The 15,146-nt window shown below is 47.2% G+C and overlaps 1 protein-coding gene across 3 annotated transcripts in view; it reads right to left on the bottom strand.

Annotated features, from left to right (window-relative positions):
- The window catches only part of LOC115137485 (neuronal membrane glycoprotein M6-a-like), an 88,544-nt gene that overhangs the window by 9,070 nt on the left and 64,328 nt on the right, over positions 1-15,146 (bottom strand). For all 3 annotated transcript variants that reach the window (XM_029673808.2, XM_029673809.2, XM_029673806.2), the window contains exons 2-3: positions 12,974-13,166; positions 9,396-9,552 (exon numbers count right to left, since the gene is read on the bottom strand). In XM_029673808.2, the coding sequence (XP_029529668.1) occupies positions 9,396-9,552; positions 12,974-13,166 (350 nt within the window). The remainder of the gene's footprint in view (positions 1-9,395; positions 9,553-12,973; positions 13,167-15,146) is intronic.

Genomic DNA, 15,146 nt, shown 5'->3' with positions numbered 1-15,146 from the left:
GAGAGAGGAAGGATGAGAAGGAAGAGAAGGACAGTTCATTAGAAAGAGAGAGGGAGGGGAAGAGTTAGAGGAAGGATGAGAAGGAAGAGAAGGACGGTTCATTAGAAAGAGAGAGGGAGGGGAAGAGAGAGAGGAAGGAGAAGAAGGAAGAGAAGGACGGTCCATTAGGAAGAGAGAGGGAGGGGAAGAGAGAGAGGAAGGAGAAGAAGGACGGTCCATTAGAAAGAGAGAGGGAGGGAAAGAGAGAGAGGAAGGAGAAGAAGGACGGTCCATTAGAAAGAGAGAGGGAGGGAAAGAGGGAAGAGAAGAAGTAAGAGAAGGACGGTTCATTAGGAAGAGAGAGGGAGGGAAAGAGAGAGAGGAAGGAGAAGAAGAACAGTCCATTAGGAAGAGAGAGGAGGGAGGAAGAGAGAGGGGAAGGAGAAGAAGGACGATCCATTAGGAAGAGAGAGGGAGGGGAAGAGAGAGAGGAAGGAGAAGAAGGACGGTCCATTAGGAAGAGAGAGGGAGGGGAAGAGAGAGAGGAAGGAGAAGAAGGACGGTCCATTAGAAAGAGAGAGGGAGGGAAAGAGAGAGAGGAAGGAGAAGAAGGACGGTCCATTTGAAAGAGAGAGGGAGGGGAAGAGAGAGAGGAAGGAGAAGAAGGACGGTCCATTAGAAAGAGAGAGGGAGGGGAAGAGAGAGAGGAAGGAGAAGAAGGACGGTCCATTAGAAAGAGAGAGGGAGGAAAGAGAGAGAGGAAGGAGAAGAAGGACGGTCCATTAGAAAGAGAGAGGAGGAAGAGAGAGAGGAAGGAGAAGAAGGACGGTCCATTAGAAAGAGAGAGGGAGGGGAAGAGAGAGAGGAAGGAGAAGAAGGACGGTCCATTAGAAAGAGAGAGGGAAAAGAGAGAGAGGAAGGAGAAGAAGGACAGTCCATTAGGAAGAGAGGGGAGGAAGAGAGAGAGGAAGGAGAAGAAGGACGGTCCATTAGGAAGAGAGAGGGAGGGGAAGAGAGAGAGGAAGGAGAAGAAGGACGGTCCATTAGAAAGAGAGAGGGAGGGGAAGAGGAAGGAGGAGAGAAGGAAGTGAAGGACAGTCCATTAGAAAGAGAGAGGAGGAAGAGAGAGAGGAAGGAGGAGAAGGAAGAGAAGGACGGTTCATTAGAAAGAGAGAGGGAGGGGAAGAGAGAGAGGAAGGAGAAGAAGGAAGAGAAGGACGGTTCATTAGGAAGAGAGGGAGGGGAAGAAGGACAGTCCATTAGAAAGAGAGAGGGAGGGAAAGAGAGAGAGGAAGGATGAGAAGGAAGAGAAGGAGGGTTCATTAGAAAGAGAGAGGGAGGGGAAGAAAGACAGTCCATTAGAAAGAGAGAGGGAGGGGAAGAGAGAGAGGAAGGAGAAGAAGGACAGTCCATTAGAAAGAGAGAGGGAGGGGAAGAGAGAGAGGAAGGAGAAGAAGGACAGTCCATTAGAAAGAGAGAGGGAGGGGAAGAGAGAGAGGAAGGAGAGAAGGACGGTTCATTAGAAAGAGAGAGGGAGGGGAAGAGAGTGAGGAAGGAGGAGAAGGAAGTGAAGAACGGTCCATTAGGAAGAGAGAGGGAGGGAAAGAGAGAGAGGAAGGATGAGGAGGAGGAAGAGAAGGACGGTCCATTAGAAAGAGAGAGGGAGGGAAAGAGAGAGAGGAAGGAGGAGAAGGAAGAGAAGGACGGTTCATTAGAAAGAGAGAGGGAGGGGAAGAGTTAGAGGAAGGAGTAGAAGGACGGTCCATTAGGAAGAGAGAGGAGGAAAGAGAGAGAGGAAGGATGAGAAGGAAGAGAAGAACGGTTCATTAGAAAGAGAGAGGGAGGGGAAGAGAGAGAGGAAGGAGAAGAAGTACGGTCCATTAGAAAGAGAGAGGGAGGGAAATAGAGAGAGGAAGGATGAGAAGGAAGAGAAGGACGGTTCATTAGAAAGAGAGAGGGAGGGAAGAGAGAGAGGAAGGAGAAGAAGGACGGTCCATTAGAAAGAGAGGGAGGGAAAGAGAGAGAGGAAGGATGAGAAGGAAGAGAAGGACGGTTCATTAGAAAGAGAGAGGGAGGGGAAGAGTTAGAGGAAGGATGAGAAGGAAGAGAAGGACAGTCCATTAGGAAGAGAGAGGGAGGAAAGAGAGAGAGAAGGAAGGAGAAGAAGGAAGAGAAGGACGGTTCATTAGGAAGAGAGAGGGAGGGGAAGAGTTAGAGGAAGGATGAGAAGGAAGAGAAGGACGGTTCATTAGAAAGAGAGAGGGAGGGGAAGAGAGACAGGAAGGAGAAGAAGGAAGAGAAGGACGGTCCATTAGGAAGAGAGAGGGAAGGAAAGAGGGAAGAGAAGAAGTAAGAGAAGGACAGTCCATTAGGAAGAGAGAGGGAGGGAAAGAGAGAGAGGAAGGATGAGAAGGAAGAGAAGGACAGTTCATTAGAAAGAGAGAGGGAGGGGAAGAGTTAGAGGAAGGATGAGAAGGAAGAGAAGGACGGTTCATTAGAAAGAGAGGGAGGGGAAGAGAGAGAGAAGGAGAAGAAGGAAGAGAAGGACGGTCCATTAGGAAGAGAGAGGGAGGGGAAGAGAGAGGAAGGAGAAGAAGGACGGTCCATTAGAAAGAGAGAGGGAGGGAAAGAGAGAGAGGAAGGAGAAGAAGGACGGTCCATTAGAAATAGAGAGGGAGGGAAAGAGGGAAGAGAAGAAGTAAGAGAAGGACGGTTCATTAGGAAGAGAGAGGGAGGGAAAGAGAGAGAGGAAGGAGAAGAAGGACAGTCCATTAGGAAGAGAGAGGAGGGAAGAGAGAGGGAAGGAGAAGAAGGACGATCCATTAGGAAGAGAGAGGGAGGGGAAGAGAGAGAGGAAGGAGAAGAAGGACGGTCCATTAGGAAGAGAGAGGGAGGGGAAGAGAGAGAGGAAGGAGAAGAAGGACGGTCCATTTGAAAGAGAGAGGGAGGGGAAGAGAGAGAGGAAGGAGAAGAAGGACGGTCCATTAGAAAGAGAGAGGGAGGGGAAGAGAGAGAGAGGAAGGAGAAGAAGGACGGTCCATTAGAAAGAGAGAGGGAGGGAAAGAGAGAGAGGAAGGAGAAGAAGGACGGTCCATTAGAAAGAGAGAGGGAGGGGAAGAGAGAGAGGAAGGAGAAGAAGGACGGTCCATAAGAAAGAGAGAGGGAGGGAAGAGAGAGAGGAAGGAGAAGAAGGACGGTCCATTAGAAAGAGAGAGGGATGGAAAGAGAGAGGGAAGGAGAAGAAGGACGGTCCATTAGAAAGAGAGAGGAGGGAAAGAGGGAAGAGAAGAAGTAAGAGAAGGACGGTTCATTAGGAAGAGAGGGAGGGAAAGAGAGAGAGGAAGGAGAAGAAGAACAGTCCATTAGGAAGAGAGAGGGAGGGGAAGAGAGAGAGGAAGGATGAGAAGGAAGAGAAGAACGGTTCATTAGAAAGAGAGAGGGAGGGAAAGAGAGAGAGGAAGGAGAAGAAGGACGGTCCATTAGAAAGAGAGAGGGAGGGAAGAAGAGAGAGAGAAGGAGAAGAAGGACGGTCGGAAGAAAGAGAGAGGGAGGGGAAGAGAGAGAGGAAGGAGAAGAAGGACGGTCCATTAGAAAGAGAGAGGGAGGGAAAGAGAGAGAGGAAGGAGAAGAAGGACGGTCCATTAGAAAGAGAGAGGGAGGGGAAGAGAGAGAGGAAGGAGAAGAAGGACGGTCCATTAGAAAGAGAGAGGGAGGGGAAGAGAGAGAGGAAGGAGAAGAAGGACGGTCCATTAGAAAGAGAGAGGGAGGGAAAGAGAGAGAGGAAGGAGAAGAAGGACAGTCCATTAGGAAGAGAGGGGGAGGGGAAGAGAGAGAGGAAGGAGAAGAAGGACGGTCCATTAGGAAGAGAGAGGGAGGGGAAGAGAGAGAGGAAGGAGAAGAAGGACGGTCCATTAGAAAGAGAGAGGGAGGGGAAGAGAGAGAGGAAGGAGGAGAAGGAAGTGAAGGACAGTCCATTAGAAAGAGAGAGGGAGGGGAAGAGAGAGAGGAAGGAGGAGAAGGAAGAGAAGGACGGTTCATTAGAAAGAGAGAGGGAGGGGAAGAGAGAGAGGAAGGAGAAGAAGGAAGAGAAGGACGGTTCATTAGGAAGAGAGAGGGAGGGGAAGAAGGACAGTCCATTAGAAAGAGAGAGGGAGGGAAAGAGAGAGAGGAAGGATGAGAAGGAAGAGAAGGAGGGTTCATTAGAAAGAGAGAGGGAGGGGAAGAAAGACAGTCCATTAGAAAGAGAGAGGAGGGGAAGAGAGAGAGAAGGAGAAGAAGGACAGTCCATTAGAAAGAGAGAGGGAGGGGAAGAGAGAGAGGAAGGAGAAGAAGGACAGTCCATTAGAAAGAGAGAGGGAGGGAAGAGAGAGAGGAAGGAGAGAAGGACGGTTCATTAGAAAGAGAGAGGAGGGGAAGAGAGTGAGGAAGGAGGAGAAGGAAGTGAAGGACGGTCCATTAGGAAGAGAGAGGGAGGGAAAGAGAGAGAGAAGGATGAGGAGGAAGAGAAGGACGGTCCATTAGAAAGAGAGAGGGAGGGAAAGAGAGAGAGGAAGGAGGAGAAGGAAGAGAAGGACGGTTCATTAGAAAGAGAGAGGGAGGGGAAGAGTTAGAGGAAGGAGTAGAAGGACGGTCCATTAGGAAGAGAGAGGGAGGGAAAGAGAGAGAGGAAGGATGAGAAGGAAGAGAAGAACGGTTCATTAGAAAGAGAGAGGGAGGGAAGAGAGAGAGAAGGAGAAGAAGTACGGTCCATTAGAAAGAGAGAGGGAGGGAAATAGAGAGAGGAAGGATGAGAAGGAAGAGAAGGACGGTTCATTAGAAAGAGAGAGGGAGGGGAAGAGAGAGAGAAGGAGAAGAAGGACGGTCCATTAGAAAGAGAGAGGGAGGAAAGAGAGAGAGGAAGGATGAGAAGGAAGAGAAGGACGGTTCATTAGAAAGAGAGAGGGAGGGGAAGAGTTAGAGGAAGGATGAGAAGGAAGAGAAGGACAGTCCATTAGGAAGAGAGAGGGAGGGAAAGAGAGAGAGGAAGGAGAAGAAGGAAGAGAAGGACGGTTCATTAGGAAGAGAGAGGGAGGGGAAGAGTTAGAGGAAGGATGAGAAGGAAGAGAAGGACGGTTCATTAGAAAGAGAGAGGGAGGGGAAGAGAGACAGGAAGGAGAAGAAGGAAGAGAAGGACGGTCCATTAGGAAGAGAGAGGGAAGGAAAGAGGGAAGAGAAGAAGTAAGAGAAGGACAGTCCATTAGGAAGAGAGAGGGAGGGAAAGAGAGAGAGGAAGGATGAGAAGGAAGAGAAGGACAGTTCATTAGAAAGAGAGAGGGAGGGGAAGAGTTAGAGGAAGGATGAGAAGGAAGAGAAGGACGGTTCATTAGAAAGAGAGAGGGAGGGGAAGAGAGAGAGGAAGGAGAAGAAGGAAGAGAAGGACGGTCCATTAGGAAGAGAGAGGGAGGGGAAGAGAGAGAGGAAGGAGAAGAAGGACGGTCCATTAGAAAGAGAGAGGGAGGGAAAGAGAGAGAGGAAGGAGAAGAAGGACGGTCCATTAGAAATAGAGAGGGAGGGAAAGAGGGAAGAGAAGAAGTAAGAGAAGGACGGTTCATTAGGAAGAGAGAGGGAGGGAAAGAGAGAGAGGAAGGAGAAGAAGGACAGTCCATTAGGAAGAGAGAGGAGGGGAAGAGAGAGGGAAGGAGAAGAAGGACGATCCATTAGGAAGAGAGAGGGAGGAAGAGAGAGAGGAAGGAGAAGGACGGTCCATTAGGAAGAGAGAGGGAGGGGAAGGGAGAGGAAGAGAAGAAGGACGGTCCATTTGAAAGAGAGAGGAAGAGAGAGAGAAGGAGAAGAAGACGGTCCATTAGAAAGAGAGAGGGAGGGGAAGAGAGAAGAAGGAGAAAGAAGGACGGTCCATTAGAAAGAGAGAGGGGAGGGAAAGAGAGAGAGAAGGAGAAGAAGGACGGTCCATTAGAAAGAGAGAGGGAGGGGAAGAGAGAGAAAGGAGAAGAAGGACGGTCCATAAGAAAGAGAGAGGGAGGGGAAGAGAGAGAGAAAGAGAAGAAGGACGGTCCATTAGAAAGAGAGAGGGATGGAAAGAGAGAGAGGAAGGAGAAGAAGGACGGTCCATTAGAAAGAGAGAGGGAGGGAAAGAGGGAAGAGAAGGAGAAGAAGGACGGTCCATTAGGAAGAGAGAGGGAGGGAAGAGAGAGAGAGGAAGGAGAAGAAGGACAGTCCATTAGGAAGAGAGAGGGAGGAAGAGAGAGGGGAAGGAGAAGAAGGACGGTCCATTAGGAAGAGAGGGGAGGGAAGAGAGAGAGGAAGGAGAAGAAGGAATTAGGAAGAGGGGAGGGGAAGAGAGAGAGGAAGGAGAAGAAGGACGGTCCATTAGAAAGAGAGGGAGGGAAGAGAGAGAGGAAGGAGGAAGGAAGTGAAGGACAGTCCATTAGAAAGAGAGAGGGAGGGGAAGAGAGAGAGGAAGGAAGAAGAGAAGAAGGACGGTTCCATTAAAGAGAGAGGGAGGGAAGAGAGGAGGAAGGAGAAGGAAGAGAAGGAGGTTCAGGAAGAGAGAGGGAGAAGAAGACAGTCCATTAGAAAGAGAGAAAGGAGGAAGAGAGAGAGAGAGGAGAGAGAAGGAAGATTAGAAAGAGAGAGAGAAGAGAGGAAGGAGAAGAAGGACAGTCCATTAGAAGAGAGGGAGGAAGGAGGAGGAAGGAGAAGAAGGACAGTCCATTAGAAAGAGAGAGGGAGGGAAAGAGAGAGGAAGGAGAAGAAGGACGGTCCATTAGAAAGAGAGAGGGGAGGGAAAGAGAGAGAGGAAGGAGAGAAGGACGGTTCATTAGGAAAGAGAAGAGAGGGAAGGAGAAAGAAGGACGGTCCATTAGAAAGAGAGGGAGGGAAAGAGAGAAGGAAGGAGAAGAAGGACGGTCCATTAGAAAGAGAGAGGGAGGGAAAGAGAGAGAGGAAGGAGAAGAAGAGAAGGACGGTTCATTAGAAAGAGAGGGAGGGGAAGAGTTAGAGGAAGGATGAGGAAGGTCCATTAGGAGAGGAAGGGGAAAGAGAGAGAGGAAGGAGAAAGAAGGACGGTCCATTAGGAAGAGGGAGGGAAGAGAGAGGGAAGAGAAGAAGGAATTAGAAGAGTCCATTAGGAAAGAGAGAGGGAGAGGAAATGGAGAGAGGGAAGGAGAAGAAGGAAGGACGGTCCATTAGAAAGAGAGAGGGAGGGAAGAGAGAGGAAGGAAGAAGAAGGACGGTCCATTAGAAAGAGAGAGGAGGGAAAGAGAGAGAGGAGTTCATTAGAAAGAGAGAGGGAGGGGAAGAGAGAGGAAGGATGAGAAGAAGGGACGGTCCATTAGAAAGAGAGGGAGGGAAGGAGAGAGAGAAGAGAAGAAGGAGAAGAAGGAAGAGAAGAGAAGGTCCATTAGGAAGAGAGAGGGAGGGAGAAGAGGAAGGAGAAGAAGGACGGTCCATTTGAAAGAGAGAGAGAGGAAGGAGAAGGGAGGTCCATTAGAAAGAAGAGAGGAAGAGAGGAAGAATTAGGAAGGGAAGAAGGACGGTCCATTAGAAAGAGAGAGGGAGGGGAAGAGAGAGAGGAAGGAGAAGAAGGACGGTCCATTAGAAAGAGAGAGGGAGGGAAAGAGAGAGGGAAGGAGAAGAAGAAAGGGAGACGGTCCATTAGAAAGAGAGAGGGAGGGGAAGAGAAAGAGAGGGAGGAAGGAGAAGAAGGACGGTCCATTAGAAAGAGAGAGGGAGGGGAGAAGAGAGAAGAGGAAGAAGAAGGACGGTCCATTAGAAGAGAGAGGGAGGAGAGAGAGAGGAAGGAGAAGAAGGACGGTCCATTAGAAAGAGAGAGGAGGGAAAGAGAGAGGAAGGAGAAGAAGGACGGTCCATTAGAAGTCCAGAAAGAGAGGGAGGGAGAGAGAAGGAGAAGAAGGACGGTCCAAGAAGGAAAGAGAGAGGGAGGGAAAGAGAGAGAGGAAGGAGAAGAAGGACAGTCCATTAGAAAGAGAGGGAGGGAGAGAGGAAGGAGAAGAAGGACGGTCCATTAGAAAGAGAGAGGAGGGAAGAGAAGAGAGAGAGGAAGGAGAAGAAGGACGGTCCATTAGAAAGAGAGAGGGAGGGGAAGAGAGAGAGGAAGGAGAAGAAGGACGGTCCATTAGAAAGAGAGAGGGGAGGGGAAGGAGAGAGAGGAAGGAGAAGAAGGACGGTCCATTAGAAAGAGAGAGGGAGGGAAGAGAGAGAGGAAGGAGAAGAAGGACGGTCCATTAGAAAGAGAGAGGGAGGGAAGAGAGAGAGGAAGGAGAAGAAGGACGGTCCATTAGAAAGAGAGAGGGAGGGGAAGAGAGAGAGGAAGGAGAAGAAGGACGGTCCATTAGAAAGAAAGAGAGGAGAGGGAAAGAGAGAGAGGAAGGAGAAGAAGGACGGTCCATTAGAAAGAGAGAGGGAGGGAAAGAGAGAGAGGAAGGAGAAGAAGGACGGTCCATTAGAAAGAGAGGGGAGGGAAGAGAGAGAGGAAGGAGAAGAAGGACGGTCCATTAGAAAGAGAGAGGGAGGGAAGAGGAGAGGAAGGAGAAGAAGGACAGTCCATTAGGAAAGAGAGAGGGAAAGAGAAGGAAGGAGAAGAAGGACGGTCCATTAGGAAGAGAGGGGGAGGAAAGAGAGAGAGGAAGGAGAAGAAGGACGATTAGGAAGAGGAGGGAAAGAAGAAGAAAGGAGAAGTCCATTAGAAAGAGAGAGGGAGGGAAAGATTAGAGAGAGGAAGGAGAAGAAGGAGAGGAAGGAGAAGAAGGACGGTCCATTAGAAAGAGAGGGAGGGAAAGAGGAGGGAAGGAAAGAAGGATGGTCCATTAGAGAGAGGGAGGAAGGAGAAGAAGGACGGTCCATTAGAAAGAGAGAGGGAGGGAAAGAGAGAGAGGAAGGAGATGAAGGACGGTCCATTAGAAAGAGAGAGGGAGGGAAAGAGAGAGAGGAAGGAGAAGAAGGATGGTCCATTAGAAAGAGAGAGGGAGGGAAAGAGAGAGAGGAAGGAGAAGAAGGACGGTCCATTAGGAAGAGAGAGTGAGGGAAAGAGAGAGAGGAAGGAGAAGAAGGACGGTTAATTAGAAAGAGAGAGGGAGGGAAAGAAAGGGAGGAAGGAGGAGAAGGAAGTGAGGGATAGGCCCATTAGAGAGAGAGAGAGAAGATGACAGTTATAAGTCAGTAGAAGGCTGACTGGCTCATCAGCTGTCATTAGCATTGGGCCATAATTCAAAGAAGAGACATCTTAAGCTGTAAATTCTCCATCACCAGATCTCTAATCCCGTCTCTCGGGTACCTCCTCCAGAAAGATGTGTCCTAATTGTCTACCCTAATACTTATTATACCTATCCAACGCCTTCAGAAATAAAGGGAGCGGATAGGGCGCAGAGGATAGGGGTTGATTTAAGTGTGTTTCTTACCCAGGCGGAGACGCACCGTCCGCAGGCGGTGATCTTGAAGTCTCCGTACAGGTCCCTGATGGCGCCGGTGGTGAAGAAGCCCTCCACCATCAGCAGGATGCCGTAGACGAAGAATGCCGCCGCCACGCCGTAGATGACATACTTCAAGATGTCAATCCTGCGGAGGAAGACAGAGAGACAGGAGCAGAGCGATGGGATCACTCAGTTGGTATGGCTAGCACACCAAGACTAGCGATTTCATTCCCAGGAACCATAGAATTAGGAATTAGAATACTAATGAAATATTCATTTAATAGGATCTCTATGACAGGAACTTACAAAGATCCAATTTTGGAATCAAAACATTGCTAAACAATACAGGTGTGTGCATTGAGTGTGCAGACCATTTAGTACAGTACTTCACTGTTACATGTTTTTTAGGCCCAGCAGCCCCATTTGTAGTCCAAGTGCATTGGACTACAAATTATATTACTTCCAGCAGTGACAGACAGTATTCTGACTGTATACTGCAGTCAGTTTGCTTCCACAGTCATTCTGCATTTTTCCCTTGCTTGGACTAGTGGATAAGCTCTCATTTAGCCAATGACTGTGTGTTTCATTCTGTAGGGTAAAGTTAGGGTTATCACCATACCTCCAGGTTAGGAAAAGATTTAGGAGATAGTATTAGACAAACACAATGGGTTGATTTCACAAGCTTTCCTCTGATAAAGATGATGTTATAGCGGTGTAAAGTGTATTTTTTTGTACCCTCAATCTGAAGTGAATTTCACACCTAGTACAGCACACATCAGTATAGAAAGCCCAGTTACATCAGTCTAGAAAGCCCAGTAACATCAGTATAAAAAGCCCAGTTACATCAGTATAGAAAGCCCAGTTACATCAGTATAGAAAGCCCAGTTACATCAGTATAGAAAGCCCAGTTACATCAGTATAGAAAGCCTAGTTACATCAGTATAAAAAGCCCAGTTACATCAGTATAGAAAGCCCAGTTACATCAGTATAAAAAGCCCAGTTAAATCAGTATAGAAAGCCCAGTTACATCAGTATAAAAAGCCCAGTTATATCAGTAAAAAAAGCCCAGTTAAATCAGTATAGAAAGCCCAGTTACATCAGTTAGGCCAGGTCTACTGCTCATGTCACAATCTCCCGCCATTTCCAACATCTAGTAGAAGCACACACACACTTGCATTCACTAGCACAAACCCCCTCCCTCCCTCTCGGCAGGTGGAGTTCCGGTGAGCAGGTGCGCCCGGGACAACCCAGAGTGATTTCAGAGGGCTTAAATCCCCCAACGGCCCCGTGCCAAGACATCACGCAGACGTACAAACACATACACACACACACAGGATATTGGAATCCACACAGGAATGGAAAAATGGATCTCCGTCAGTGTGCTGCGCCAGGGAAAAATCTCCCTCCCTCTCAGACACGCATTCATGATCAAACACCTGATAAATACACCTGCCAAGGCAGTAGCTGCTCTTCCTGGGGTCCAGCAAAATGAAAGCAGTTTATACCATTTTAAAAACATTACAATACATTTACAGATTTCACAACACACTGTGTACCCTCAGGCCCCTACTCCACCACTACCACATATCTACATTACAGAATCCATGTGTACGTGTGTGTATAGTGCGTATGTTATCGTGTGTGTGTGTGTGTATGTGTTTGTGTTGCTTCACAGTCCCCGCTGTTCCATAAGGTGCTTTTTATCTGTTTTTTTAAATCTAATTGTACTGCTTGCGTCAGTTACTTGATGTGGAATAGAGTTCCATGTAGCCATGGCTCTATGTATTACTGTGCACCTCCCATAGTCTGTTCTGGACTTGGGGACTGTGAGGAGACCTCTGGTGGCATGTCTTGTGGGGTATGCATGGGTGTCCGAGCTGTGTGACAGACCTTGGTGCATTCAACATCAATACCTCTTATAAATACAAGTAGTGATGAAGTCAATCGCTCTTCCACTTTGAGCCATGCATGTTATTAATATTAGCCCTCTGTGTACAGCCAGGGGCCAGCCGTGCTGCCCTGTTCTGAGCCAATTGCAATTTTCCTAAGTCCTTTTTTGTGGCACCTGATCACACGACTGAACAGTAGTCCAGGTGCGACAAAACTAGGGCCTGTAGGACCTGCCTTGTTGACAGTGTTGTTAAGAAGGCAGAGCAGCGCTTTATTATGGACAGACTTCTCCTCATCTTAGCTAATGTTGTATCAATATATTTTGACGGTTTACAATCCAGGGTTACTCCAAGCAGTTTAATCATCTCAACTTGCTCAATTCCCACATCATCTATTACAATATTTAGTTGAAGTTTAGGGTTTAGTGAATGATTTGTCCCAAATACAATGCTTTTAGTTTAAGAAATAATTAGAACTAACTTATTCCTTGCCACCCACTCTGACACTAACACTTAACAAAGAGTTGCAGTCATTTCAGTCACTGTATAGTGAGACTCACCCGCGCTTCAACAGTTCAGTACTGTTGTGTACTGTTATACTGTTATACTGTTATACTGTTATACTGTTATACTGTTGTGTACTGTTATACTGTTATACTGTTGTGTACTGTTATACTGTTATACTGTTATTCAGTACTGTTATACTGTTGTGTACTGTTATACTGTTATACTGTTATTCAGTACTGTTATACTGTTGTGTACTGTTATACTGTTATACTGTTATTCAGTACTGTTATACTGTTGTGTACTGTTATACTGTTATTCAGTACTGTTATACTGCTGTGTACTGTTATACTTTTATACTGTTATTCAGTACTGTTATACTGTTGTGTACTGTTATACTGTTATACTGTTATTCAGTACTGTTAAACTGCTGTGTACTGTTATATTGTTATACTGTTATTCAGTACTGTTATACTGTTATACTGTTATACTGTTATTCAGTACTGTTATACTGCTGTGTACTGTTATACTGTTATACTGTTATTCAGTACTGTTATACTGTTGTGTATTGAGATAAGGGAGGGGAGAGTAAGGATAGTTGCACTTGATCACATTTGAAATACTCCTCTTGTTGGGCATACGTATAGATAGTGAGTAATCGTGTAGGTGTAAGGGAGATTTGCCGACCTCAATCTACACATACAGGACAGCTGTGCACCACCAATGGTTAAACACTTCAGAAGAAAGAAAGAGAAGGAAATGTTCCGTTAAGTAACTGTGACTCACTTCAAGTAGAAATCACCAGGGACTGCTACATGGGACATGAACATTTTACTATCTAGGGAGACCGAGGATACGGCGTCTCGATAAGGTCTTAACTAGGTGTGCCAGTCATAGCACAGGTGAGATTGGAACCATTCCCTTTACAGGTACTGAAGCTTTCAAAATAGAGCACTTTTTTGTGTGTGAGGACACACAGACTGTTGTTTTAACCACACTAACAAGGCTAGTTCCTCCAGGGGTCGAAGCAGACAAGGAGTAGGAAGAAGTGAAAATTCCAAGGCAACTTCTCCTCATTGAGTTTCAACACATCTCCAGGCTGCATGTAGGTGTTTTGACAAACCAGGGGGGGACACTGTGACACCCCTCCCACGCAAACACACCCACACTCACATGGTTAAGACGTCCAGGGTTTCCACGGGAGCTCGGACCACCTCGAAGTAGTTCTGCAGGATGGTGGCGGTGCCAGAGAGGGCCTCGTGCCCGCAGCCGCAGAACAGCGCCACCCCAGCGTACAGAAGGATGGTGGCGAAGAGAGAGGCATAGGGGAGGACGCCCAGGCATTTGACGCAGCACTCAAAGCATCCTGCACAGAGACAGAGAGGGAAGAGGAGAACGTTTAGACTAAAGACGGTGGTAGAACATTAGATAGTCACAGGTGCTCTAGTCATGAAATACGGTACATGTCACACTCGATTCACGGCTCGACAGGAACTGAAATGGGTTTGACACCAGAACCAAAGGAAATAAAAGCACTGTAACAGCGAGGGAATCGTTGATTCAGAATCAGAAGATCATTAAATCAGCGTTTTTCATTTAACCTTTTATTTTATGACATATATTTTACTACACCAAATCCCACCGCATCTAATTTGAAACGCACAGGGATCAAATGATATCCCATCTATCATCCGATAACAACAAACCACATTTCTCCAGTTGACCGAGAGCCAATAAATCGCCTGTTGCCATCTCGGGAAGGAAGTTTAATGTCACTCCAGCCAATCATAATCGCTCCCCGGACAGATTTATGGGTTTAATACAAAGAGAGCTCACGGTATTGATCTGTGGATTGCGGATTGCGGCCCTGCAAATGGAATCCCTCCCTTCACCCAGGCTAGAGCAGCTGCTGGATGTATGACTAGTCGTAAACTCGGTGAGTGAGTGAGTGAGTGTGAGAGTTACAAAACAGAACACTGATAGCTAGAAGGAGAAGACAGTGAGAGAGGGATAGAAGGAGAGATGCAGTGTAATGGATAATACTGTGTCTGTGAGGGGGGTATGTTTTATTATCTCAGACTACAGGAAGTATCTGACCATCTCCGATGAAGGAAAAGCGTGTTTGTCATACTTGAGTGTAACGCTCCCATCTATCTTCAACTGGACTGGATAGGCGAGGTTCAGATATCGCTTATCAAACGAATCGGCAAACGTCCAATTGTAATATTGAACTCCTATTTTCCATAGCCTGGTCCCAGATCCATTCGTGCTCTTGCCAATGCCAACAACATTGCTGTTTGACATGACAGTGAATGAAAAGGAGTTGGCATGATAGCTCAAACAGACTGGCACTCAGGCTAGGTTTTCCTTGTTGTATTACTAATGTGCACTAGGTGACTACAGCACAAATCCCAGTTCTGTTCAGCCTCTACTGTACATTGGTGCCTCTGGATTTGCTTTAGTTAGAACACTTGGAAGGCATTTAAACTGCAGGGTCCCAGTTGTGTTGTGAATGAATAGCCCTCACACCTACGCTACACCTTGACATAACCTGAAAGCACTCCTGTCTATTTCTGTTATACCCCTCTCTGCGCATACAGTATGCTCTGGAGACCACCACTGCTACAGCCTGGAGAACGTGCGTAACCGCGCGCGTGCGTGCGTGTGTGTGTGTGTGTGTGTGTGTGTGTGTGTGTGTGTGTGTGTGTGTGCGTGCGTGCTTGTGCGTGCTTGTGCGTGTGTGTTATTCAGTTGACGTCAGGTGGTATTGAGTCTACCGTGAGCACAGGGCCAGATTTCAGCCAATAGGAAATCAGACTTAGTTCAGAATCCTCTGCACGTCTCTTTCACTGTCAGTCCTGCTTATTATCCCCTTTAAGGCACAAAGGCGTGTGTGTGTATGTGTGTGTGTGTGTGTATGTGTCAGTGCAGTCAGGCGAGAGACAGGAAAGACCGTCAACACACTCCCTATGTCTTCAGCATGCCAAGACTGACACAGGGAGAGAAGAAACTGACAAAATAATCTGAATCTATACTGTTTCATATCACCATCATCCCATCAGGCCATGCGGTATACTGATTTTAACGTATATTCTTGATGAATAAATATTGGTGAATAAATTACAGTGATAATAGTAAGCAAAGGATATATGATCATTTTACGGTACCCTCCTCTTTGTGCATTGAGGGAAGATTACTGTATCGTGCAGGGGTATGCAGCAAGATAAAACCAATCTCTGTGTCAAAAAAGTACAGGGTCACCTGTTTCTATTTGCCCAAATCCTAGTCATATTAGTAACTTTGATTAACAGTACAGGGTCACCTGTTTCTATTTGCCCAAATCCTA

This window comes from Oncorhynchus nerka, linkage group LG11 (assembly GCF_034236695.1).
Source record: "Oncorhynchus nerka isolate Pitt River linkage group LG11, Oner_Uvic_2.0, whole genome shotgun sequence".
Lineage (NCBI taxonomy): Eukaryota > Metazoa > Chordata > Actinopteri > Salmoniformes > Salmonidae > Oncorhynchus > Oncorhynchus nerka.
The sequence above is the reverse complement of the archived record's forward strand: the minus strand, read 5'-3'. Positions and strand labels throughout refer to the sequence as shown.